Source organism: Electrona antarctica (genome assembly GCF_951216825.1).
Source record: "Electrona antarctica genome assembly, chromosome: 18".
NCBI lineage: Eukaryota > Metazoa > Chordata > Actinopteri > Myctophiformes > Myctophidae > Electrona > Electrona antarctica.
In genome coordinates this window covers 35,007,756-35,034,958 of record NC_136799.1, presented here as the reverse complement: position 1 = coordinate 35,034,958, position 27,203 = coordinate 35,007,756, and the positions used below count along the sequence as shown (strand labels likewise).

General features: G+C 42.7%; 1 protein-coding gene across 5 annotated transcripts in view; it reads right to left on the bottom strand.

Moving 5' to 3' along the window:
• The window catches only part of cUnh14orf180 (chromosome Un C14orf180 homolog), a 239,284-nt gene that overhangs the window by 34,011 nt on the left and 178,070 nt on the right, over window positions 1–27,203 (bottom strand). For all 5 annotated transcript variants that reach the window (XM_079529052.1, XM_079529056.1, XM_079529054.1 and 2 more), the window contains 3 exons: window positions 13,819–13,943; window positions 5,606–5,843; window positions 2,912–2,942 (listed from right to left, as the gene is read on the bottom strand). In XM_079529052.1, coding sequence (XP_079385178.1) covers window positions 2,912–2,942; window positions 5,606–5,758 — 184 coding nt within the window. In that variant the 5' untranslated portion in view covers window positions 5,759–5,843; window positions 13,819–13,943. The remainder of the gene's footprint in view (window positions 1–2,911; window positions 2,943–5,605; window positions 5,844–13,818; window positions 13,944–27,203) is intronic.

Here is a 27,203-nt window from a genome sequence, read left to right as displayed (position 1 = left end):
TAACCTAGGCCTACTGCTTTGAAAACCAATCCACCCTTAAGTCTTTTCAGTTCTGGAATGCAGCAGCAGTTATATATATATTTTTAATGTAAGCAACTACACTGAATGATGTCACTAGACGTATCAGTAGGCGGAGATGTCTGATCGTCTGGCTAAGCGAGACAACAAAACAATACACTATTTATACAGAGTTTTTTTGAGCAAATCCTCCTGAGGGAGTAATAGTAGTATCATTAGAAATGCACTAAATCTGTGTCAGCGCCAGCGGCTGGGAGCAATCAGTGTCTGGGGAGAGTCACCTGGCAGCAAGGTGAGTATGAACAGAACTATACGGAGGATTAGAAACAACAGCTATCAAAGGTCAGAACAGAGAAGAGGTGCTTCAGCTGGCTAGTGGCTACTTGGATCATTTTAGCCTGTCGTCAAAACAACAACAAAGGCAATCAGCTACTGTAATCTTTCTTTTATTTGAGATCAAAGTCGAATTGACAGATCAATGTAGCCTACTGCCCATGAAACAGACATCAATAAACACTCACAAGCCAAGTGTGAGAGCCTTTTTGGCTCAGGACAAAGGTCACCTCAAGATACTGCCAATTCTGATAGCAGCCCTGCAGACTTTAAGCCATAATGACACATCCAATATTAGCCTCACTCAATGTGTTCATGTGGATCAAAGCCAGATGTCAGCACAAGGTATGATTACACCCACCAGGTCATGTGAATTTCTCACTTAAAACCTATAAATACTTCATCGACCATAGTCCCCCAGGGGTCTATAATAGGCATGCACCTTTCCGCCCCTCTCTTTGCCACATTTGCAAATATTGTCTGCATAATGTTTATCCCGGAATAAGGATGCTAGGGTTAAACTAGCCTGGGATCAATACCATTTCCGGGTTTCTGGTCCGGTCGGAGCTTTACATCATCAGCAACGACCGGAACCTCAGCTTCCCATCATGCACCTGTAACCCAACATGCATTGCACTGCATGGAGGCGTGTGTCATGTGATCGGGCATAGGCAATCATTTGGAATCTCCCAGCCGTCCACTTCCTGTTTCAGCACCGTCTTTAAACACATTTTTCAATATGAACGCTTCTGAGAAGAGAAATAAAGTTTAGTAGACGGACAGACTTAGTAATGGCGGATTATTTGAAACAGAAACTGAAAGCTGGGTTGAAAACATAGGTAAAGTGAGTGACATCAGAGCACTGCAGGCACAGCACAGGCGTAGACGTCACGGTCTATCGGGCTAGACTCGTAGTGTCTCGCAGTGTCCTGATATACTAGCCTAGGCTATTAGGCTAACTCGTAGTGCGACTAGCGAGAATAAACTACACTGATTCGCATTATGTGGAGTACAAAAACAATGCAACGCCAACCGGAACGCACCACCGGAACCACAGTGTTTATTTTGTTCCCTTGTTTCTACGTCAGGTTAGGGTTAAACCCAAACACACCAACAATACAATGATGAAACACTTAGCCAGCTTTAGTTATACAATCTCAGTTCCTGTGAGACTCCCAAATTCCCATCCATTTGTCTAATGTTACAGCAGAGAACACTGACCTTTAACCCGTCTCCCTAGACGACAGTCACAAAGGCCACAACATAACTGGCCAAGCTCGTCTTTTGCTCATGAGAACTGTTGTCGACAATACAATGAAACGTCTTGATCATGTTATTTCAGTGTTTTGCTCGTCTAAACGTAATGAATAAATTTAGGAATAATGTCTTAAAACTGAATGATGTTCAGGTTTAACATAAACATAAACTCTTCATGAAATCTAATTTACATGAACACAATGCGATTTTCTGTGAATATTTATAGAATTCTTAAAAAAAAATACATTCTTTAAATTCGACTTCTCTACTTCCACTGACCCTCAAAATGTAATACATCCATTCTGTAGCGTGCAGTTAATTTAAATTTTAAATTTTATGACTGTAACATTACACTAAAAGTAAAAGAATGTAACATGGTACTTTACAACACTCATACAACGCCACCGGTGACATGACATGACACCATTCCATCATTTACTATTCATAATGTCACTGTCAGAAGACATAATCTATAGCCATGATAAACGGGGCTCTTCAGTTGATAGGTCCTCACTCTGAGAGAGAGAGACGCACACAACAGTCTATTGATGAAGTGAAGCCTAGCAAATCGACCTATTTTGGGAGATATGGGTAGTGAAGGGCATAGTCTCAACGAGGTAGATAACATGAGCTGGCGCGTAAAGTGTTGCAGCAGTGTCTCAGTATCGGGGACCAGCGACACGGGGGTTATATATCCTGAAACGTGACACCCCACTCTGTGGTGCCCTACACTACACTGCCGTGGACGTGGTCCATCCAAGCAATGCCAAGGCGACGCCAAATGAAGGCAGCACATTATACAGGTTAATGAGAGCTCACACCGGCGCAGTGCTGCACAGAGATAAGGACTCACGAATCCTCTTAAGAGATATAGGCACACAGCTTGAGCTCCTCAGAAAACCATTAGGCACACTGGTACAAAATGTGTTATTATGGACCGCGCACGCACACGCACACACACACACACACACACACACACACACACACACACACACACACACACACACACACACACACACACACACACACACACACACACACACACACACACACAGAGAGAGAGTTTGCCCTATTTTCTATTACAGTAGGTTCCACACCACTCACTTTGTGTTGGCATTTAACATGCCTGCTCCTACTGACGATGCTTTCAACGTTAGCCTCACTGAAAGAGACTAGTTGGCCTGGTTTGCTAGCACTCACAGGCCTCAGGGGAGGCTGAAAGCAAAAGTGTAGAAAATGCCCACATGAAGAATAATAGCGATAAAGTGTACCTCTACTACCTTAGTTAGATAGAAAAGGATACAATTATTTTCTGTGATGAAGAGTTCCGCAATCTGTAAATCACATAAAAACAAACGTTAGACATGCATATGGGAAAAATGTTCAATAATGCATTTCCAGCATCGTTCTCAATCCTGTACTGTATAATATTGTTGTTGACGGGCAGAAACCATGCCAGAAACCTGCCAGAATGCACAGCAGGCTACACATCTGCTGCTATACTGTATGTCACGAACCTTTATACCTTATCTCAGGTACTATGTGTAAATATGAACCTTTATACCTTATCTCAGGTACTATGTGTAAATATGTAGATCATTTGTTCGTTTTTCTTCTTCTTCCCTTTTTTTGCCAGGTGCTTGAAAAGCGCCTGGACTACATTTGCTACATTTGACTACATTTGAGTGGCGTCTTTAAGGACGACCTAGTCATGATTGGCTGCCTCCTAGCGACCTTACTAGCGACCTAGTCATGATTGGCTGCCTCCTAGCGACCTTACTAGCGACCTAGTCATAATTGGCTGCCTCCTAAGCCAATGCTAGTCTGAACGGCATAAAAACCCATACTCTGATCGCCGCAACGCGGGACGAGACCTGGCAACAGAGGCTAATATTATGATGAGCTAACTGGAGCTAGAGGACAACCATAAAAGACAGTGAGTGAACCAATAAAAGCCAATAGCCAAATCTACAGTACAAGCCATGATTTTCAGGCCCGTTTTAAAAGATGCTAGTGATCAGCATTTTTTGATGGAAGGATCGATTATATTAAAATAGATCAGCCATTTCAGCATCTTGTAAGTAAGCACCCCTGGGAAACAATGGTTCCAGAGCCATGTGGCCCATAGGTCAGAAGCCTATCTCCTGTTTCTGTGTAGTGTGAGGCAGCGTGACAAGTACACCCCCTGGACAGGATGCTAGTCACGTCGCAGGGAATACCCCTATCTAATCCTTGATGCTGAGTGAATGCCAAGCAGGGAGGCACTGGGCACCATTTTTATAGTCTTTGAAAACACCGACCTGCCAATTTCAGGGAGGACACTATCGATAGGCTACTATCTTGTACATTTGCTATTTTCGCAAATGATTCGGTACTTGTTTTGCCTATAACGACGTGCCCAAAATAGGGATGACAGGTTAAAAGTGGTTAAAGGACCACTTCACCACTTTTCAACTTCTCTTCCTATAATTGGTCCTAACTAATGTTCATGATAAAATACCACAATTTTTTCCTACTCAGTCTGTGTCTCATAGGAAGGCTGTGGGCAGTTCAGAAACCCGTCCACCAGTGACATCATCGATGGTGAATCCAAGCTAATAGAAACGGCAGGCTTTCTTTTCCTGAAAAATTGCAATGCAAAAGTTGAAGCCATTTTTCTCACGATAATAAACATCTAAATATATTTTAAAACATATGCCTAATGATGATGTCACTGGTGTCCGAACTGCCCAAAGCCCTCATATGAGACACAGACTGAGTAAGAAAAAATGGTGGTGTTTTATCATGAACATTAGTGAGGACCAATTATATGAAGAGAAGTTGAAAAGTGGTGAAGTGGTCCTTTAAGTCTGTTTGTGGATTTTATAAATATTTAACCTATGAAATTATAAAAGGAGCGTGTGACAAAATAATAATTGTAAACATTGGAACACCCGACAAGTAGCGGTTTTGAACATACAATACAAGGTTTCTACCCGACAGCAATGCTACAGTATGTGTGAAGCTATTAGCAGGCAAAGCAAACCTACGCTTTCTTCCTCTCTCCCTGGGGTCTGGTCAACATCATGCCATGCATTCCACTGCTCTGACGTACGGTAAAGGCTATGTTTTGATATTTGGGATATTTCTGCAGAGGCTTTTAAATAGGAATTACAGCAATGTAGCAAAATAACACCAGCAATGAAATGAACTAAACCTATATGGCCTAACATGGAAATGCAGTACATTCATGGCCATGACATCATACCATAAAACTGGACACAGACAACACTGCAAGTCTCCAATGAGCATGGATACTATTTATGAATGTTGTGAAAGTGGTTGCTATCAATGGGACAGTGGTGCATATTGGATAGCTCATTTAGCAGTAATGCATAGATCACACTATGAGTCACACACATGCAACTCTGACACTCAAATGAGCAGCGTTCTATAGAACAACCTGCATAGTGTTGAAACTGTATGTCACATTTGACATTGATATTAGAGGTTGAACGTATGATCTGTGCTTTTCATTCTCTATACAATATGTGCTAAATGATGTCACATTCAATGAGTAACACTGAATTAACAAATGTGCAATAAATGTAGCGTCTTCATATAGCGTCTTTCTCTGTGCTGTACAAGGTGCATTACATTCACCCATTCATCAAATGAGCTAATGTGTACAATTCCAATGTATTGCACATGTGTGATGGATAACTACATGTATAACATGTATATTGTATGGTAGTGTGCGTGCGTGTGCGTGTGTGTGTGTGTTGTGTGTGTGTGGTGTGTGTGTGTGTGTGTGTGTGTGTGTGTGTGTGTGTGTGTGTGTGTGTGTGTGTGTGTGTGTGTGTGTGTGTGTGTGTGTGTGTGTGTGTGTGTGTGTGTGTACACGCATGTGGCTATGCATGCACGTGCATGTGTGTGCATGTGTGTGAATGTGTGTATGTGTGTGTGTGTGTGTGTGTGGGGGGGGGGGGGGGGTATGTGTGTATTGCTGCCGGCTCACCTGGTGAAGACAATTGGGCAGAGAGGTGAAGCTCTGCACATGGGTGAGTCCCAGCAGGGAGCTGAGGAAGCAGTGGAGAGCGGCCTGATGCTCCCCCTGCTGCTGAAGCTGCTGTCCCAGCTCAAACAGGCCCTCCCTCCCCCCGCTTAGCATCCCCAGTCCCAACCAGAGGCAGCGCTGCCTCCCATCGGAGCTCCGCCGGGCCGAGGACAAGCGTTCCTCTCACCTCGCCACTCCGCTGACGCGCCGCAGGCGGGGTGGGAGACACAGAGAGAGAGAGAGAACAAGAGAGAGATTAACAGAATCCGTGGCTCACACGTGTGTGCAACCGAACACGGACGAGGAGGAGAAGTGCACAAAGCGCCGCTCTTCGCCTCCGTCTCTCTCCAGAGTAAAGTCAAGGACAGGTGGCAAGGAGCGAGCTGAGAGTGAGAGAGAGAGAAAGACTCACAGAGCACATTTCCCCTCCCCTCCCCTCCCTCCCTCCCTCCATCCCCTCCCCTCCCTCCCTCCCTCCATCCCCTCACAGGCTGCATTAGGAAAGGAGGAGAGGGGAAGTCAGAGGGGATTTGTTCTGGGAATGACAGGGCTCTGGTCCAATCGCAGCTCTGCTGGCGTATACAGTCGCTCAGTCAGCATGTGCAGAGCCCCGGCATGCAGGAAATGGGTATGCTGTTGAGTGAGCACAGTTCTCTGACTCTCTCCACTCTGTATACATGCAAACTGCAATGCTTTATGGATGGCTTGCCTTCTAAACAGCAAATGTGTTAAGACTTCAAACGAACAACGTCATCACGTACAGTATCCTATATGCTTTTGCTTCATTTGATCTCATTTCAGCCGGTGCCTTGACCCAATTCCTCCCCGGAAATGAATATTCAAAGAGCCGTGCATGTCATGCTCATTCATTACTGTGAGGGCAACATTAACTCTTACTGTCCTACTTATGGTTCATGGAGGAGGATGGATATGCGCCAGCCCTTAATGTTTTACAAGCAGTCTAGAATAAATGCTGTGTGAGCATGTTCTCCACAGTAATATCAACACGGGGAGACCAGTGCCTTGTATTCATGTGATAAAGCGAGGCAGACAGCGGATGCAGATGCAGTCATTACATTAGAAACCGCACGGTTCGCTTCTCACTACTCAAACAAGGACAACAAATATTTATCCACGGAGAGCACCACTGCCTTCGGATGTTTGCACACTTCCTTTCACACTCAGCCAATCAACATCAGGGTGGACGACAATCTGTGCCTGCATGGGAAACGTGAGAGGGGCGATATGTCTCTCGTCCAGTCCCGAGATGATTCAGATGATTTATAGCAGGGGTTTTCAACTGATTGTGAACCAGGGACCACCACCCTGACTTAGAATCAACCTGGGGACCACTGTTGCGTTGGGTGGGGATGTGGGCTAAGATTAATGCTTTTGTAACACTTGCTATGCATCCCGTGTTTCTCAACCAATTGTCCACTGACTACTAATAATTTCCTAATAGTAATTACTCAACCAGACAATCCGCTGCACTTCCCCCTCTTGAGATTCTTACTCCCTTTTTCTGTTGAATTTCTTGACCTCCAATTTGATCGTAAATGACATGGACGCATTGGACGGGTCATTCAGTTCACTGTTTCTCATTACATTTTTAAAAATCAACAAATCCTACATTGCTAAATGAATGGTCAGGGACCACATGTAATACTTCCAGGGACCACCAGTGGTCCACGGACCACTTGTTGAAAACCCCTGATTTATAGGATGTTCTCAGTGGTGCAAAGTAACTAAGTACATTTACTTAAGTACTGTACAATTTTGAGGTATTTGTACTCTACTTGAGTATTTCCCAATACTTTTTCTTCTGCTTCACTACATCTCTCCGATCCAAATATTGTACTTTTACTCCACTATTTAAATGCTCCCCCACCACACACACACACACACACACACACACACACACACACACACACACACACACACACACACACACACACACACACACACACACACACACACACACACACACACACACACAGCCGGTGTCTCTGGGAGGAAACGAATGTGGTATTACACAAACCAAATGGACAGAGTCGGTCTCCATTAGTGTTCGATTCACCTAGCTGAGCAGGACGGGGGTTTAATGGCTGTGAATGCCAGTGCACCGGAGATCAGAGAGCAACAACACTGCACTGGCAGGTCAGACTCAGGGACCTGGGAGAAGTGTTCATTGTGGACTAATGGCATTCGGGGGCATCCGTGGGATTTGATTATGCTAATGCAGGAGTCAGGAATCTGCTCGCCGTCCACCCACGTGAAGGTGATGCTCCTCACTTTACTGCCATGTCAACAGAGTAGAGGAAAGAGCCAGCATGTTGCTATACCTGCTGAATTGCAACTGCACATTATAATAAATGACCTTGAACTGCCTCGTCAGTCTTAACTGATCATATTCACAAGAATAGAATGGAAAATGGGAGACAGAGAGCTCTCCAAGTCTCCACCTCCTCATTAGAGGTCAGCCAATCACAACAGAAACACGTCACTTCTGGTGACGAGGTACTTTACATGTTAACTTGTGTTGACAGACACGTGCGAGGAAACCCAATGAGCAACAAGGACAAGCTTTCACACCCATTCTCCTCCTATGAAGCTACACTAGTTATCTTCATAACTTAATAGATGCATGTACACTAATAAGTAAAATATCAAGATTTCAGAGCAACGCAATACGGGACAAAATATCCTGTCTTGTTGCAATTCCCCTCTGACGTTTAAAGCTAAATAACTATTACACACTCCTTGGGGTAAGGTTAAAGCCTCATGGGGCAACCTCCACTGCCAGGATTCTGGTCATGTTGCATGGTGTTTGAACTTTGAAGGTCATCCTTGATTACTGCTCCCTTGAAAGCCATCATAGTAAGGACAGAGCCTCCAGGGCTGCTCCATAACACTTATAGGATGAAAGCTAGCATGGCATCACATAAAACGCACAAACAGATGCTTTCTCTGAGGTGAACATTTAAAATGCCTTTCCATCTGTGCTATGCATCAGTATACATTGGCAATAAACGTAATGGTGCGTGTCAAAACCTGCCCACCATTTCTGTTTTGTTATTTATTTAAGCATTTTCTTTTTAATGTCATGACATACTGTAAATTGATAGTATTGAGGGATTATATTGCGTGACTTATCGGGAAAAGAAAGCTTTCATCATTTGGCTTTAGTGGCCCTAGACACTTTGTACATATGGTGGCATTCATTTTGACAAAGATATTGATTGATGTTCACTGCTCAGTGGTGCTAGAGTGGGAATCCACCTGTAATTGGAATATTGATTGCCTGTCGTGTGGAGTTGGTAGACAAATACATCAGAATGATGTGTAAACAGTGTCTAGAGCCCTGGTGTGCAGACATGTCCAGACGCCAGACTAATCTAAATGTATGGTAAGCAGACACAATCATGGCACTGCAACAAAACCTAGAGCATAATGGAACAGAATGGCAACATCCCGCAAAACAAATCTAAGGCCTAAGTTCGGAGCAAAGATTTGCGATGAGACGAAACCATTTTAAGCCTGATCTATATACTTTGTCGCAGGATGGTGGGTTCGTAGATGATCTATTCTACCAGCTTAAATGCCAAATACCTATACGTATGTCGGCTATCCTCTCCCCAACAGTACCACAGCATGGCAACACAACTTAATGAAGACGATACTTCTCCTTGTTAATGCTTTCTGTTGGTTAATAAAAAAGACCATTAGTAGTAGTCTCCAAAAACGGTGTACAGTTGGGTGCCACCGATATTGTCCCTTATTATTTGACCCATTTAGGCCTGACCTTAAAATTAAAAAAAAATCCTTCTAAATCCTCCAGTTTTCTGAAATAAATATTTTCACGATTTTTCAAAAATAGCAGATCTACAAGCTCATAGCGCGCCACTCGGTGGCGCGCTATGAGCTTGTAGATCTGCTATTTTTCAATAGCTAAATTATAATATAATGTTTAAAACACCAAAAGGGGTTTTGCGCAGATCACGCAAACCTCAGCAAAAAGAAAAGGACAATATCGATGGCCTCCAACTGTAGGTCAGGTATCCACATCCACGGCTGCAGTATTCCCCTCCCTTCACACTCAATTCAGACGGTCATAAATCTCAGCTGATTTAATAAACCATTTGTTGTTCTAATCCATTTTGCATAGTCCAGCAGGTTTCCTGTGGTGCACGGCTCGTTCCATGGCCTTGTGTCATTTCATGACACTGCACATGGCCTAGATCAGCATCTACTATTTATATGTACTGCATTGTGTATACAGTATACTGCCATTCCATGCACTTCTGGTTTAGCCCAGGGGCTTCTGGTATGAAATATTTCATTCTCTGTGAGTGACAGCAGTTATGCCCGTCGCTACAATATGCCAACTCAACTGTTTTGAAGAGAGTGCTTTTTTCGAAAAGAAAACCCTCCAGAGATTCTCAAGTTACTTGTTGTGGAGAGGCCAAGACCTTCAACACAGAGAAGAAAAACACCATATGCAGTAATATGGACATTTTGGATAATGCATATTTTCCATTACATAATCAAATCCATCTCATACATTTTTTGCTTTTCACAGCCCTTTGTTTTATTCAATCACTCAATGTCATATGTCCTCAACCATATTTCCAACCACATGGTAAGGTAACTTCAATGGTAGCATCTTAATTTACTTAATTTACTAAGTAACATGTAGTGTAGCTAGCTACTGTACTTATTGTAAAAGAGTTTGTGTAGTTCAGTAACGTTTTATGAAAAGTAACTGGCTATTTAGCTAACTACATTTTTAACCTCTTAGCAACAGTAGGCTACTGCAGTACTTCATCATCATACAACAAATGATGAGAGAGAGAGAGAGAGAGAGACTCACTAAAATAGCTTATATATAAGATCACAAAGCATTGTGATGCGACACATTGTGAGATTGTAGGTCTGCTATTTTTGCTATTCTAAAAATAAAGTAAAAAGTTCAACATTTAGAAAATTGAAAATTGCATTTACATTAACACCAGGGTTAATGTGGTTAAAATAGCTTGCCAAACGATGTTGTATGTATACTGGAGACTATACCAGTTTTGCCCACTGGTGAACCCCAGTGCTGTACCCCTGCCTGGGCGGGTGAGGCATTGCCTTTAAGACTCAGGGCTCTGTCAGGTTTATGGCATTGGCTTGGACACCCCTGCTATTGAAAGGCACTTTATGACCTCCATGTAATCAGCAGTAAATGCTGCCACCATCTGTCTCTTTTTACTCAATTATCTGACCCAGTGACTTTTACTGACAAACACTGTCCTGGTAAGTACAGGAAGTCAAATCCTCCAGCTATGATTCCGAGACATCAATATATCATCCTCCACAATTCATATTATATATATTTTTTCCAGTGCTTGAGAAGTAAAACACTGTCCTTGGACCGTTCAACAGAAAACAGCAGGAATCATTGCAGATAGTGTGTGATTTTTGGTGCAGGATTGGGTGATTATTATTATTAGCCCTGATTGAATACTTTATTAGACAGAAATGTAAACAGCATGAGGTACAGTCAGACATTTGGACTAAAAGCATAACACAAAAAAATCCCTGGGGACTTGTTTCCATGGTCCTATCCTATCTTCTATCTATAAATGCACCAAGTCTCTGTCTGTCTGTCTGTCTGTCTGTCTGTCTGTCTGTCTGTCTGTCTGTCTGTGTGTAATCCACATAACTCGAGAACCGTTAGCCCCACTGACTTCAAATTGGACACACGCGTTCCACACCACAGCAGGGGGTGCAGTGCCCGTTGTCAAGTCGGTCGGACCCACGGTTGTCCAGAACCGCCCCAAAAAGGCCTCTGCCCGGGCTCTGGACCGTGCCCCTGCCCAGCGTCCATATATGGAGCTGGCCTGTTCTGACCTCACAACACTCCATATTTGGGCATGCCTGACACAGAACTCCACAAGCTGGCTGCATATACTCCATATTTGGGCATGCCTTACAAAGAACTCCATATATGGGCATAAAAGGGAGACGGACATAATATCTGGGTGCGGCATGCATTTCCAACTTGCATCGTTCCAAGTAGGCCAGTGCCCAACGGGCACCGCTGTAGAGGCTCCAATGCATAATATCTGGGTGGGACATGCATTTGCAACTTGCATAGTTCCAAAGGCCAGTGCCCAACAGGCACCGCTGTAGAGGCCCCACAGGCACCGTTCTAGTGTATTCAATTCATCAACATAGTATAAAAAATCACACCTGTGTGAACTGAGTGGTGCAAGGTCTTATATAGCCTGATCAGCTGTGGTCTGACGTAATGTCAGTGACCATGGTAACCATGCTCACCTGTGCACGGACACGTACACAGGTACACGGACACGTACACAGGTACACGGACACGTACACAGGTACACAAACATACAGACAAAGCTGGTTGTTGGAGTGGTTTGCACCACTCAAAAATAACACCAAAATACATAATCAACAAATATAAACTACACTATATGATAATAAACTTTATTGCAAACACTATAGGTCCATACAAAACAACAATACAAAACAAACAAAAGAGATAGCCTACGTACCAAACTATGTTCACTCCATGATATGGCCCATATCAATTAAAAACATGGCCTCCAGTGTTTCCAAAAGCAAACACCTTGCATCACTGGGTACATTACTATTCACACACATTTCACTTGCACTGGTCCATCTTGGGAGTTTCAGAAAGATTCTAAAAGCATCATTATGCCAACTGAAGTTTATATTGTGTTATTAAACAAAGTAGAAAAAGGGGAATAAGAAAAAATGTCAGAAAAAGTGAACATTGACACTGCACTGCTGGGGCTCTAAGGGAATTTTTATATTTGTTTACAATCACTCATGTCTCATGCATCCCTGTGAATGTGCTTTCATCAACCCATTAGGCTCTGAACTCCTACATTATGTGGTTGACTCTTTACCTTTTCTTCCACTCTAGCACCACCCAGTGGAATACTCAGGGATGGTCTGCAGTTTTAGCATTTCCTCAAATTGATGCACAACATTCTGACAAGCCATTAGTATTGGTAGTACATGGTGAAATAACCTCCACTTAATATAACATACAACTTAATATAAAAATAATATTGATATTCATTCAAATTATATGATTACCATTATTACATTATGATTTTCATAAGATTTAATTAAATTGGAGAGTGGGTTTACTCATGAGATACAGTAGTAAAACAGCGAAAATCAAATCATGTGAGTGCAAAGTTGGTGGTGTTCAGCAGTTTGTGAGATTATCTCTGTGGCTCCAATGTGGCTCCAAAATGAATGAATATGAATTTCAAGCGGCCAGTCATCTATGACAGTTGATGATGTATCCCAGTGGTTCTCAACCTTTTCTGGATCATATTCAGGGCCCGCGTCAAAATCTCAAAAGCGTTCACAGCCCACCCACCTGACCACTTAAGTGGTCAGGTGGATGGGCCGCGTGCATTTTCAGAGCATCAATATATACTTTAAGTTGCTATTTATCACAATGAAAACTCACTTTAAGGTTTTAAAGAAAGAAAGAAGACAACAATAATATTTTAAAAAAAAAACATGTCTACCGGTGTATATATAGCCTATTACACTAATTATTTAAATCCTATCCTATATTAAAAATTAAATTCACCTTTAGCTAAGCCCCGCCCTCTCCCACTTAGACACTTTCCAGCCGGGCTCATTCATTCCAATGTAATGGATTTTACACATTAAATGCTGGTTAATGTTTGGAACCAGACCTTCAAAATCTCTTCCAAATCCGTCAACAAGGCCTGCCATATGCACTGGAAAAATATGTTTTATTATATATTAAAACTATTAGGGAAGAGGTTTGTCTAACCCAGAGTAATATAGTAAGAGAGTGGCGACATGGAATGCGGAAGTGCTCAATCTATCTCAATGGGATAGTTCCAGCCATAGGAGCAATGTTTGGAACTATCGCCCATAGGCACCCGCTTTGCGGCGAGATCAAAGCGTGTCGCTACTCTCCCACTCTACACTCTGGTCTAACCCATGTTATGCTTAGCTGTGATTGGACCATAGCAGTTTGAGGAGGGGCTTAGCTATGTCTCAGACATAATGCTGTCACTATGACTCAGACATAACCATAACCATAACCCAGTAAAAATATTTTATAAAAAGATATGAGTGCAGGTACTTACAGTATGAATGTGGCCTACTTTCGCTGATTGGTCCAGCAGTTTGTGAGATTAGCTCCGGACACACAGACAGACCCTCTTCTAGAGGAGCCTGCACACCTACAGTATGTCATCTCAGCTGAGATTTCCTAAATCGTTCACGCAAAAAAAAGAAAAAAGAAAAACAGGCAAAAAAAACTAATCAGCCAACTGCTGCTCAATAATGGTTTTATATATTCAGGTTAAATTATCTGACAGAAGCTGTCTCCACATGACTAATGACAATTTTAACATTGGTGGGCTATCTATTCAGATTCAACCTTATTGTCACAACATAGGTTAGCAGGTGTAAAAGAGTAGGTGCAATTCTTTGCTGTACAAGATTTAAAAAAAATGCAGTTTAAAGAAAGGGGTAAAGAATACAGAAAGAAACAAACAAACAAGGAAAACAAGTTAGAAATTACAAAAAAAACAAGAGTGAGGGCTAATTTTGAGACGATATCAAATGTTCAAGGACACAATTTACCCCCCGACTTGAATGAATAAACCTCAAACAATTATAATACACTTGTGGCAGCGAATCAGATGTGGCTGCTGGCTGTTTGTGACAGCATCAAGCTGGCCTCGGTCCCATGCTTACTTATCTGCGAAAAGAAACCAAGCATCAAGCTCAGAGCAATTATCTTCTGAGGACCTTTCACTTTCACCCACTCATGTTGTCCTCTATACGTCTCATTCCACTGTGGCTGCACTTTATGAATCTTTCCATGCCCCCTGCCCCTTCCTTTTCTCCCTCCATGTTTATTCCTGCATTTGTCATATTCCTGTGTTTACTGTCTGAAATGAACAGTGGACAACGACAGCTACAGATGTTCATTGCGTCTATTTTAGGACACTAGGATGAGCACACTCTATGCCAGCACATACAGAAACTCCTGTCACTCCCAGCCACTGTGCCCTGCGTGGTCGTATTGTACACAGCATCATTACCCTGCAGACACCTGGGGCTTTTGTTTCATTTCCTTCCACAATAGCTGCTGCACCAGACTAATATAATTCAGCTGCAAGATTCTAGAGAGATTCTAAGATTCTATTCCGCAAGTTTCACAGCTCAATGGAATGAGATTATGTCAGAGCCAAGGGAAAAAAATCCTATAAAGCAAGAATCACAGCATTCCAGCCAATATAAATATATTTACGACACAAATAACATATAGATAGATATTATATATTATTATTATTATTATTATTAGTGTGGTTGCCCAAAGGGCAAACAGACTACAGTTATTGTCACACTTTCTTATTTTCCTTTTTCCGGAGTAACCCACCCAACTTCCGCTGTGATTGGCCGAGCTTTGCATAACATTTGTAGTAGCTAATTGGCTGTTGTTGGTTACGTAACCAATCTATGTTTTACAATCGTTTATAAAGACATGAATTCCCTTGCAGGGGCAGAAGACCAAACTATTCAAGCGTTATAGAAATTTTCAAATTAGGGAGGGGCCTTGTAAGCGACTGCGGCAACCACACTTTGCAATTTTTCAAAATTGCGACTTTTCTAGTTATTATTATTATTATTACCCTTATTAATATTATTATTTTAAAGCCATAGAGTAAGGTGCCGTGTCAACATACCAATTTAATAGTAGCTTTAGGAACTTTGTATTTTATCACACAATTCTGGGTAACAGGAGTGAGGAAAGGGCTGAGAGGGTGATAACTGTTATGATGTGACAAAGCTACTGTCTAGTGGCAATTCCCCATTTAACTCCTAATTGGTTTTAAATGCTATAGGGTCTACTTAACAAAACCCTGTTGTGTGTCACATTAGCTCTTATTAGAGGCTAAAATGAATGCAAATGCCTTTTGGACCCAGTAGGATCCACTCTTGAGTCCACATGGAATACAGCTAAATAAAATGTCATGACTGAAAGTTTATTAAGGGTTGTTTAGGTATTATTATTTTTGTTGCTGCTGTTGAAGAAATAACAGATTTGAGGCTTTAAACCTTTGCCCTTATCACATTTCTGAGACCATTCATGTCTATGGAAGTTGCTGCTAAGATCAGTTCAAATACTCTTAATAATCTCAAAAGAACTAAACCTAATCGTAAAATAACTAACAATCGAAAATAGCCGATCTATAAGCTCACAACACGTCGCAGCGGGACATGTTGTGAGCTTATAGATCTGCTAATTTGGGTGAGCGACATACTTCCATAGAAGACATGCTTCCATAGAAGACATGCTTCCATAGAAGACATGCTTCCATAGAAGACATGCTGGCTTTATATGGAAACCTTCTATGCATGAGGAGTCCAAGCTACTTCTTCGAGTTTCCCCGGCCGGACGTAGCGTGTGGAAGGAACACGTTATTCCGACCAGTTCCTTTCCCCTCCATCAGGTGCCCCGGCTGGCCAGGGGGAGGTAGTTTAGAGACCAGGATTACTGCATGTTTTTTGTGAGGGTACCTACCCTATAGGGACACGGGGAGAACATGAAAACTCCACACAGAAAGGCCCTTTTGCCAACCTCGCCTCGGGTATGGGCACTGATGACGCGGAGGAGAGAACACGCCCCCAGCGTCCCCAGTGGAAATCGAACCTAGGACCTTCTAGCTGTGAGGCCATGCCCATTAACTCTGACCGTATTGAGGACACTTGTCGTCCTACTGTATGCAGGACAGCTCACCGGTCTGACCACAGAGAGGAATGCAAATTTGACCAAACACTGCCTGCCAATCAGGGTCAAGTGTTAACAAGAGACCTGCTGCCCTGCCCCTGTCGCTGTCATCGCTTCATCATCCTCTCCCTCCGCTGAGCTCACGCTTCCTGCCTCAACAAGCAGGTGTGGGCGACTGGATTTGGCCGATTTCACTCCCTGTTAGGCTGACCGAGTGGAAAAATAACACTGAGATCAGGGAGTCTTTTCACAGAGAAACTCAATGCCTGTGATTTCTTCAATGAACCTGTAAGCTGTGGCTCAGGAGGTAGAGCAGGTTGTCCAATGATCCATGGGTCGGCGGTTCGAATCCCGGCTCCTCCTGTCCACAAGACACTGAACCCTACATTGCCTCCAATGAGTCGGTCGGTGTAAGCTTGCCACCATTGGTGTGTGAATGTGGGAAGTGAGGACGCTGGTGTCGACTGTTCGCCACTTCACCTCCCAATGTATTAATGAATGAGCGCGTAAAGCGCTTTGAGCACTTGGAAAAGCGCTATAAAAATGCTATTCATTAATGAGAGCTGATGACAGCTAACTAGGAGTGTCAGCTGAGCCAGGACAGACAGGTGTCCAACCCTGCTGACTCTGGGAATGCAACAGAGAGACGTTCCGAACAAAACGAAGATAAGGCAGTGTGAGGCAGAGGACTCATCAACTGCATTTCACTTCTCTCCACTAGGAGTCTAAATTGAGCCTCATGAAAGCATACAGTAGAACCACTCAGATTAAGCAATCAATAAAATAGTCAAAAATAGCACTTTGAAAATAATGTTTATAGGAAGTAGTTAAACATTTTGATGCTGTAACAAATTTTGCTGCATGGGGACTCCCTGGAACCCCTCAAGAACTCCTGGGTGTCCCCGGATGGCTGGACCCCATTGGTTTACAGAAGTATAAGTATAAAATAGAGTTTAAGTGGTTAAGCTGAGGATCATTACAGTAAAGCGGCTCCTGTTAAATAGGCCTACTGTGCATACTTTAAAACTGATCATACAAGCCCCACTCTGCCACATTTGTGCATGCAAGGAATGTATTTTGAATGGAAACTGCTAAATCAAAGGAAACATGATTTACAAAAAAATCTGCTTCTGCTTTTCTTTTGCATATTAGAGGAAGTCAATTGCAATGGGAATTAGACCGCAAAGCAATTGCTCTCCAACAAATAGGCCTCTTTCTTATGATCCAAACCCCCCATCGCCCTGTTCTCTGCAGAGATGTTGTAATTCAATTTATCTTTAATCTAAGACGTAGGCTGTCAAATTCTCATTTGCAAAATCCTTCAAAATATGTTTTGTCAAATTATCCCATCGTGCGCTATACTCAAGAGGCACAATCACATCAATCATCTGGGGAATTTCACCATACTGAGGCTTATTCACATTTGTATTTTTCATATTTGCAGTGTTTTTGAGTAAGACTAATGTCTATTTCTATTTAGAAATTTATATATTCCAGTTTATTGCTTACAGCGCATGCGGTACTGTGTTTGGTTACAGGTTAGACAATATCAGGCAAGGCTTGTTGCAATTACAAAAAAACAACAGAGCAAGAGTTACTGTAACGTAATTTCTCCCCTTGTATGAGTTAATATCATAACAACCAGGAGTGAGAGAAGGTCATTGCTGAAAATGAAAGCTTAAAAGGGATGGCCTCTCCCCACGTTCACTGACCCATGGACACGACCGTGACCGCACTGTGCTGCTGCTGCCGCCCTCCGAGGCACTGTGGTGACAGAGTGTCACAGTCAATCAACCACCGATACAAGACACACCACACTTTATGATAACTCAATAAGGAGGGGATTATGGAAGGGCATAGAAGGCTAGCGGCTAGCAGATAGACTGCACAGTAAATATTTATTAGTCACAACTCATCTTCCAAGAGAACCTCTCCTCTTCCATTTTCAAGCCTCATCCATTCACAGCTGGGATGGGTAGGGTGGTGGTGGAGGGCAGTTAAATTTAATCGTTTGGAAAATTTGGTGATCTTTTTGTTAGGGATTGGTGCTACTGTACGTGCTTAACAATCCTGGGAATTTCCTGCAGTTTTACATGCGAGTGGTTTATGGAGAGTCAGGGAAATGGGTCCATCGTTCGATAGAGCTGTGAGATTTCTGCTGATGACATTTCCATTAACAGCAGCACATAATATGTTTATTGATCCCCGTTTGCGTGGGCCTTTAATTTCTCCCTCTGCAACACAGTTTCTAACTGCTACGAGGGAGTGCGGAGTGAACACTTTATAGATTGTCCATACTGTGAATCTATTGGGGCAGTAAATTGCGCTGACAAAGCATGGTGGGACGGCTGATACACAGAACCACAACGCATGGTGAATTACAGAGAAAATGGAATGAGTTATTAATCTGGAACAATATGACGGCTGTACAGTACACCATACATCCCCTAGTGGATACATGGGGTACTAAATAAATAACACAGTATACATAATTTTTGTTTTTCAGACAGCTGCAGTGACACGGCAAAGAAACTGTAACAACTACATTCTACAAATCTGTACTCTGTACCCAATCATAAATGAAAGGCACCGGAGCATTTCCCAGGCTTCCTGTTGCTGTGCCTTCCTGCTTCTCAGCTGCTCTGGTGTTAACAGACAGCTCCTGCCATACGATGGCCATTAATTGACAGTAAATTAGATCAAACTGTGTACCACCAGGTCTGCTGATTGCTTTAATTGGGTTAGTGTGGCCCTGATGATGTGCTTCTCTCAGGGTATAGGAAGATTGTTGGTGCGAGGAGAATATCCTATTTCTATTGTAATGTGGCTTTCACAGACAGGATGCATTATAGAATGGGAGACGGCTCATGCCCATGAGAAACTAAGTATAAGCATTGGCCACATTTTAATCAAACAGAGAAGGTAAGCAGGATGGTTTCCTTCTGGTTCACTAAATCCATGTGGACATACCTGTACAGTATATATATATGGTCTGTTTAAGTGCATGCAAGGTTAGAACTACCCAATAAAATCCTTAGTGTTCATTTGAAGGTACTGCATTATTTAATCTTTTTATAGTGTTTGTTCAGTAACACAGGGTTGTCCCCGTTTCTCCAGCTCTTTAGTAAACAGAAAATAAAGGTTACACATTTCATCCAATCAGCTTGTGTTCCAGTTCCAAACTTGTCTGCTAATGTATTTGTTTCATCACTTCCGATTTCACTTGTTTATCCTGTATCCTGTATTCTCTGGGTTCTCTCTCCTGATTGGATGAAATGTGTCCCTCAAAATACATTTTCTGTTTACTAAAGAGCTGTGGAGATGGGGATAAATCAGTTATTACAATACAGAGCTATTTAGCACTTCATTTCAAAGACATATGACTTATAGCACCTTTGAGTTTTGGTGCAAATGGTTTGGTTAAATGGTAAATGGTAAATGGTGCATTTATATAGCGCCTTTATCCAAGGCGCTTTACATAGATTGTGCATTACATTCACCCATTCACACACACATTCATACACCGATTGCAGCGGAAGCCATGCAAGGTACCAACCAGCACATCGGGAGCAATTTGGGGTTCAGTGTCTTGCCCAAGGACACTTCGACATGTAGACAGGAGGAGCCGGGATTCGAACCGCCGACCCATGGATCATTGGACGACCTGCTCTACCTCCTGAGCCACAGCCATGGCTCAGGCCATTCGTAACCTCTCCGAGTCAAAAGTCCCTCTGGTAGCTGTGGTTGTGGTTTACTCCAGCAGACGCATCTGCGGGCCTTTGATTACACAATCATAATTACAGTGGTCAAACGGAAGCCAAGAGCGACCGCTCTGTGAGCGCGGTTATTTACGGAGGGTCGTCAAACTCTGGACAATTTCATCATGGGGGAATAAACATCCAGGGTCACGTCCTTCACTGGTGAAATATGTCACCTCGTCTGTGAGCCCCCATGTTAATAAAACAAACCGCCAACAGAGACATAAAAATATATATAATCAAACGCAAGGCACAAACACAACTAGATTGTCCCCCAGTTGGAGCTCCAATTAGAGCGCTTCACACCTGTTTAAGAAGTGTCAGCCTTGCTACTGCAGTGCAACCTAATTAACACAATATGTTCACTTGATTTAATTAGTTTCCTATTAATTTATATACATTTAGGCAAGAGTAGGAAATGTGACTATTATAGAAACTTAGAAAGTTACCACCAAAATCTGACCAAATTAATGATCCCCCCCCCCCCCCCCCCCCCAGACACAATCAATAGTATATAAATGACCAACATCCATCAATTTTAAATCAAAGCACTGTGATGCTGGTTTTGAGGCAGATTTATTTTCCTGCACCCTCTCGTCACCACCCATGAACACCACCCCCCCCCCCCCCCCTTCAACACCTACTCACCCTCACCCAGAACACTGTGGGCGTTGATAAATGAATCGGCAGATGAATTAGAATAAAATGTGAGTGCAACAGTTTGCCCGTGATTGGAATGACCCCATCTTATTCAACAGACTGAGGTACCTGATCGGCATGTCGATTTATAGCATGCATCCGTGCGTCTAGAGTCCAACACCCCCCCACCTTGCATGTACTTAAACAGGGCACTGCATGAAACACACCTTTTTAAAAATGATGTTTTAACTGTTTTCATCTGGCGGAGGCGTCCATAAAGCATGTCCGCCGAGGATTCAGTGAGTATGTGTGTGTGTGTGTGTGTGTGTGTGTGTGTGTGTGTGTGTGCGTGGGGGGCTCAGGGGCCCTCCTGGGAAATCTAGACGTTTGTTTGGCAGGAAACAGGAGGCGTAAACAAATGGAAGGCTGAGGAGGATTTACGGCTTCCTGATACATACATCTTCACGGCAGGCGGGACAATCCCACCTGCCCAACCCATGGCCCGACCATGGCTCATTCTGACAGGCCGCACACAGGGAGTCAGAGAAGTCCCACATTCAGCACCGACGCAGCCTGGTTCTTGACAGTGTTAAACCCGATTCTAGCGACACGGTGGTGTCGTGCGGCAAAAATAGCCCGACGTACAGGATCACAACGTTGTGAGCATGTATAGGCGCTCACTCACACACCGCGGACGACAGCCGCGAGCGAGTCTTCCTCGTCCACTACCAGAGCTTCCATAGAATGGAAGTGGATGGGGGAGACGCACAGGTGTCGCCCGGCTGTCGTGTGTGAGTGAGCTCTATAGGTTGGCAATTTTCAACGCGTGACACAGTCGTGGGATTGAGCATAAAATCCATAAATTAGCCTTTAAGAAGTGCTGATATGGTGGAATATCGTTGAGGTCAAGCGGAAACCTTGTATGTCCATCTTTCATCTTTCTAGTTTTTTTTTTCATTTTAATTAACAATCTTATGCCCTATTTTGCAATTTGTTGGATGGCAGTATTGCGCAGTGTCCCGATTTGACATGTTCTGTGCTTGTAGATCTGCTTTCCTTCGAAAATAAATAAATAAATCATATACTGACATGCCTGAAATAGGGATGCTAGATTGAAAGTAGTTAAGTCAGTCCGTTATGAATATTTAACCACTGAAAAGTATTTACAAGAGCTTGGGACTACTTAATAACTACAATGAATCCATTGGAACACAAGTTATTTTTCCATTTCCTGAACAGTAACACTTTTGGGCATACTGTACTGCACAAGGTTTCCGTCCGACAATATATAACTATCATTCATACTGATATACTCATCTTGACTCTAGGAACACGTGCAGTACACACTAAATTGGAACTACAGTACTTTACAGTATGTGTGAATTATATACTACGCAGTATATTTCTGGATCCCACATTTTATCGAGAGAGTCAGTTAAGTTACGGGTTGTGTACAATACTACACAGTAAAATCCCATGGGTTAATGTACAAATGGAACAAAATGGTCCCATAAGGGTCCTTTTGTACTCTCATTTATAAGTGATTTGGTTCCAATTTGTACTCTCTTAGCATACAAATGATACCAAATGGTCCTGAGGCCGTTAAGGGTCCATTTGGTTCCATTTGTACTTTCTTCATGTGTTAAATGAACAGTGAGGATTTCACAGTGTATGCTCAGTATGTGTGCTGTAGCCTGTCTCCCCTGGCCCTCAGTATGTGTGCTGTAGCCTGTCTCCCCTGGCCCTCAGTATGTGTGCTGTAGCCTGTCTCCCCTGGCCCTCGACGGCTGTTCAGGGAATAGGAGCCATTGGTTTGATCGTCATCCCATTAGACTGATCCGCCGTGCCTCTGCCTCCCATGCATTTTACATAATCAGGGAAAAACACTGGTTTATTGATTTACACTATACTTTTTTTTTTCTTTTCTTTTTTTTTTTTTACAACGCCCATCTGGAAATTCCCATGTGGATTCTGCAACCGATGAGAACTTTTGGTCTCATGTCGCACAATGAGATTTACTGAGGCTTGCCAACCTCCGCTTTAAAACCTGCACCGCAATCAATAGAGGACACCCACTATGGAGGAAGTCCTATAGATTACAATATTACTACATTAGGCCAACAACGTGTTTGTCATTAAAAGGGGGTTTAAGTGATTATCATTTATAATGATTATAATACATTTTTGGTCAAATAAATGTTAAATACCGGTAGTTCTATATTCCGATTAGGGAAAGGGTCAGGTGAGGTCAATCACTGCTATAGTATTTGTTCAGGGGTCTCCCCTTCTCTACAGCTCTTTACTAAACAGAAAATACATTTTCAGGTCAGGATACTGATTTCATCCAATCCAGAGAGAACTCATACAGGATACAAATTACAAGATAAACAAGTGAAATTGGAAGTGATGAAACAAAACAAACACAACAGACACAATTGGAACTGGACCAAACTCTTCCACATTTTTGAGGGGTTCTGTCCTAATTGGATAAAATTGGTACTGCATCTCGACCTGGAAAATGTATTTTCAGAAAATACAGAGACAGGGAGAGCCCTGTTATGGAACAAACACTCTAATGATTACTATAGGCTTTATCTTTTTAACAAAACCATATCGCTTACACTTACAGCCCTTTAATGCCATAGGTCATAGAATAAACATGCCTATTTCTCAGATGCTTATCACATAAATCACAAACAGAAGTAAAAATAATAATATATATATATATATATATATATATATATATATATATATATATATATATATATATATATATACTGCAGAGAATTCTGTACATTAATGTGATGCCACCCATATAAAACAAAACATATAGTGTCATACAACATTACGGTGTGTATTGTGTCCCATGTTGCATATTACAGTACATTAGTATGCAACCACTCATGCATTCTTTTTTTTATTGCCGATTCCTTTGACTATAAAGCGGGGCTATTGCTTTAAGTCTTGGATAGTAAGGCACAGTTTTACTGTGAGCTAATAAAAAACAAAATTCATCTGTGAACGCTTGACAGTTTACCCTCCAGGAGAAATGTGCTGGGCATATTGTAAAAATCCATGATAATTATCTTGCAATATTGGTTTTATTACTGGAGGATGTATCCCACCCACATGCTGTTTTCTGTTCTAATTCGCTTCACTGCCACATCACCAGAAGATTATAACCGTAAAACACGTAGACAAACCAACAGAAGCCCAGTGCAGCATTAGCCTTTATAATACTGTAAAGTACAAAAAGGACACACATAAACAAGGTCAAATTGCCATGAGTGTCTTCATGATTTGTGATTATGTGTTCTCTTTATAACAATTTTCCTACTACAACATTAATGTATTCAGATTACTACAGTAACAGTATGATGACTACACATTTTTCTTTAATTGTATTGCAGCATGGGGGGCACCAAACTCATTGCTTTAGGGTGGTGTCGTTGATACAGCTACTTCTGAAGAGCATGGATCTTGACCGTTACCTTTGTTTTGAAACAAAGAGCAGTTTAGGTGACACTTTAAGGGCTCTATACGAAGCACACGCCTCCCCTCCATCCCTCTTCTACCACCAGGCACATCTATCACAACTCTACAACAGGGCTGAGGTGATCCTGGATGATTCATTCTTTACCAGAACGGACAAGACAATCCCGGGTGGAAAGGCGCCTTCAATTGCGACCCGGGAGCTTTGATACGATCCTAAATCCAGACATTGATCCTCCAGTACTATACCCAACGCTCCATGTTTCTTCTTTTTTTTCTCTACACACTAGATTGCTTGGGATGAGTAGAACCTGCATGCACCAACAATCTCTCGCTTGATTTATTCTTGGTCTGGACTGGAGGTAGGTGGAACATCAGAGGGAGACATCATCTTCGAGGCGGCGCAGGGTTGACCAAAGCCAAACATTCATCTTTCAAGTCACTTCCGACCCACTAGCCAACCTGTGGGGGTTTAGGACAGCTCTCGCCTGATTAACTTCTTGTTGAAAGAGACTGGACACACTGATAGACAAACCCCACTGTGACCTCGACCTAACCCTCGCCGGTGAAATAAGGAATCTATTCCAGATCCCCCACATTGCTTTCTGCCAAAACCCTTCAGCTGTAACGTACAGGAATGCCAGATTTATACTTAGTTGTGCGCCAGTGTTGCTCACAGACAATAGATCCACAAGCTCACAATGTGTTGCGCGGCGATGCGTTGTGAGCTTGTAGATCGGCTATTTTTGGTGCACGACACCGCGTGCAACAAAGTATATGAAGGCGGTACGCAAGTCCTCCATGTAATAGACCCACAGCTCACTATCAGACCACTCTGAACCCAGGTCAGGATATTTAGGAAGACTGTGTATAATCCTCAGTCACAAAGGTATATAAAAGCCCTTTCTGTGTCTTTTTGTGTGTTCTGTGCTTCTATTGTTTTTACTGTGTCAATTGTTCAGCACCTTGTAGCTTTGCTTCGAAAGGTGCTTTATAAATACAATTTACTTACTTACTTTTTAAACGCAGAGTTCTGGCACGGGCTCAATCAATAATTTGTTCTCTATTGTCAACATGATGCTATGCATGTTTGTGTCTCGTGCTGTTGAGAGAGATGTGCCACAGAGAGAGAGCGCCCACGGCGGGCAGAGCAACAGTTTCCTGTGTGTCTTTAATCTTTGTGAGGCTGCCACACTGATTCGATAGCCATTAAAATGTCCCGTTTTTTGCCTTCTGATATAAGATGATGTCACCCAGTAAATCCAATGGAGAGTATAGGGGAGTGATCCATGGTGCATGATGCAGAGCTGAACACCGTCCGGCTTAACCCATTCAGGCCTGACATCGAAATTAAAAAAAAAAAGTTTTCTAAATCATGACAATTTTCGGAAAGATTTGAGGCACATTTTAACGATTTTTCAAAAATAGCAGACCTACAAGTTCATAGCGCGCCACTCGGTGGCGCGCTATGAGCTTGTAGATCTGCTATTTTTCAATAGCTAAATTATAACAATGTTTAAAACACCAAAAGGGGTTCCCGCCCCAAAATGGGTTAATGGTTAATGTGGTTAAACGCTAACGTGACATGGATGCGTTCCAGGTCTCAATGGATTAAAGTGGGCCGGCGGTACCGCTCAGTGGGGCATTATAGGTCTGTCATAATTGCATCTGCTGTCTGAGGTCACCTGAGGCCAGTAAGCACCGGGGCTCAATGTGTATTACCGGTGAAACCCCTGGAGAGAGAGTGGACCATTACCGAGAAAGAAAATTGAATGGATTTTCAAAAACGGGGCTGCTGTAACATTATGATGGTACACAGGAACTGTAGTGGCAGTGGGGGAGATGGACTGTTGTGGAGAGTGGTGCGGCTCAACAGGCTCAGCGATGGAAGATGGAATGATGTGGCAGGAAGGTGTAATTTCCTGGGAGTCCCCCAGAGAATCAGACCCCCTGGATGGGAACTGCCACAGTCTCGAGACACATCGTCACATTTGTCACACGCACACATACTGCATGGCATTCACTGAGCATGCACGCATTGCGCGCGCGCGCGCGCGCACGCACGCACGCACGCACGCACGCACGCACACACACACACACACACACACACACACACACACACACACACACACACACACACACACACACACACACACACACACACACACACACACACACACACACACACACACACACACACACACACACACACACACACACCCCTTTTCTTTCTTTTTTCTCTTTTTTAGTTTAAGTAATTGGCTCCTCCAACAGCTTGGGGTGCTAGTGAGGAGAAATGGGGCAAATAAAACAAATGTAATTGCAAATTAGTTACCTAGTGAGTTCAGTGACATTTTCTCCTTGAGGCACAGGAGAAAAAGGAAATAAAAGTACTACTGTACTGTGATGCATTTCATGTTACAGTCCACCTGCAATACCTGTAAGGTTACTTGGACTGTTTGTTATCCACCAACAACACTGTACTGAAACTGACGATGTTTCTCAATTATTTTATAGGCCTGAAGAGGGCAGACGTGTCTTCTTTTCAGTCACTTTCCCACATTAAGGGTGAACAAAATATTTCACATTCATGACAATATTTAAAAAGGGAGTATAGTGCATATCAAATAAACCAAGATTTATGCGAGATGGATATTAATAAATTAGAGTACCAAATACCCCAGTTTGATTACATACTCTTCACACATTCTTCATTTCCTTTTACTGTTGGGCATCTAACAAAGACAATAGCTATGATGTACTATGATGTACTCAGTACGGGCTGGAGTCTCCTATCAGATCCATTAGTGCAGCCAATATAACTGTGACAATGGCATGA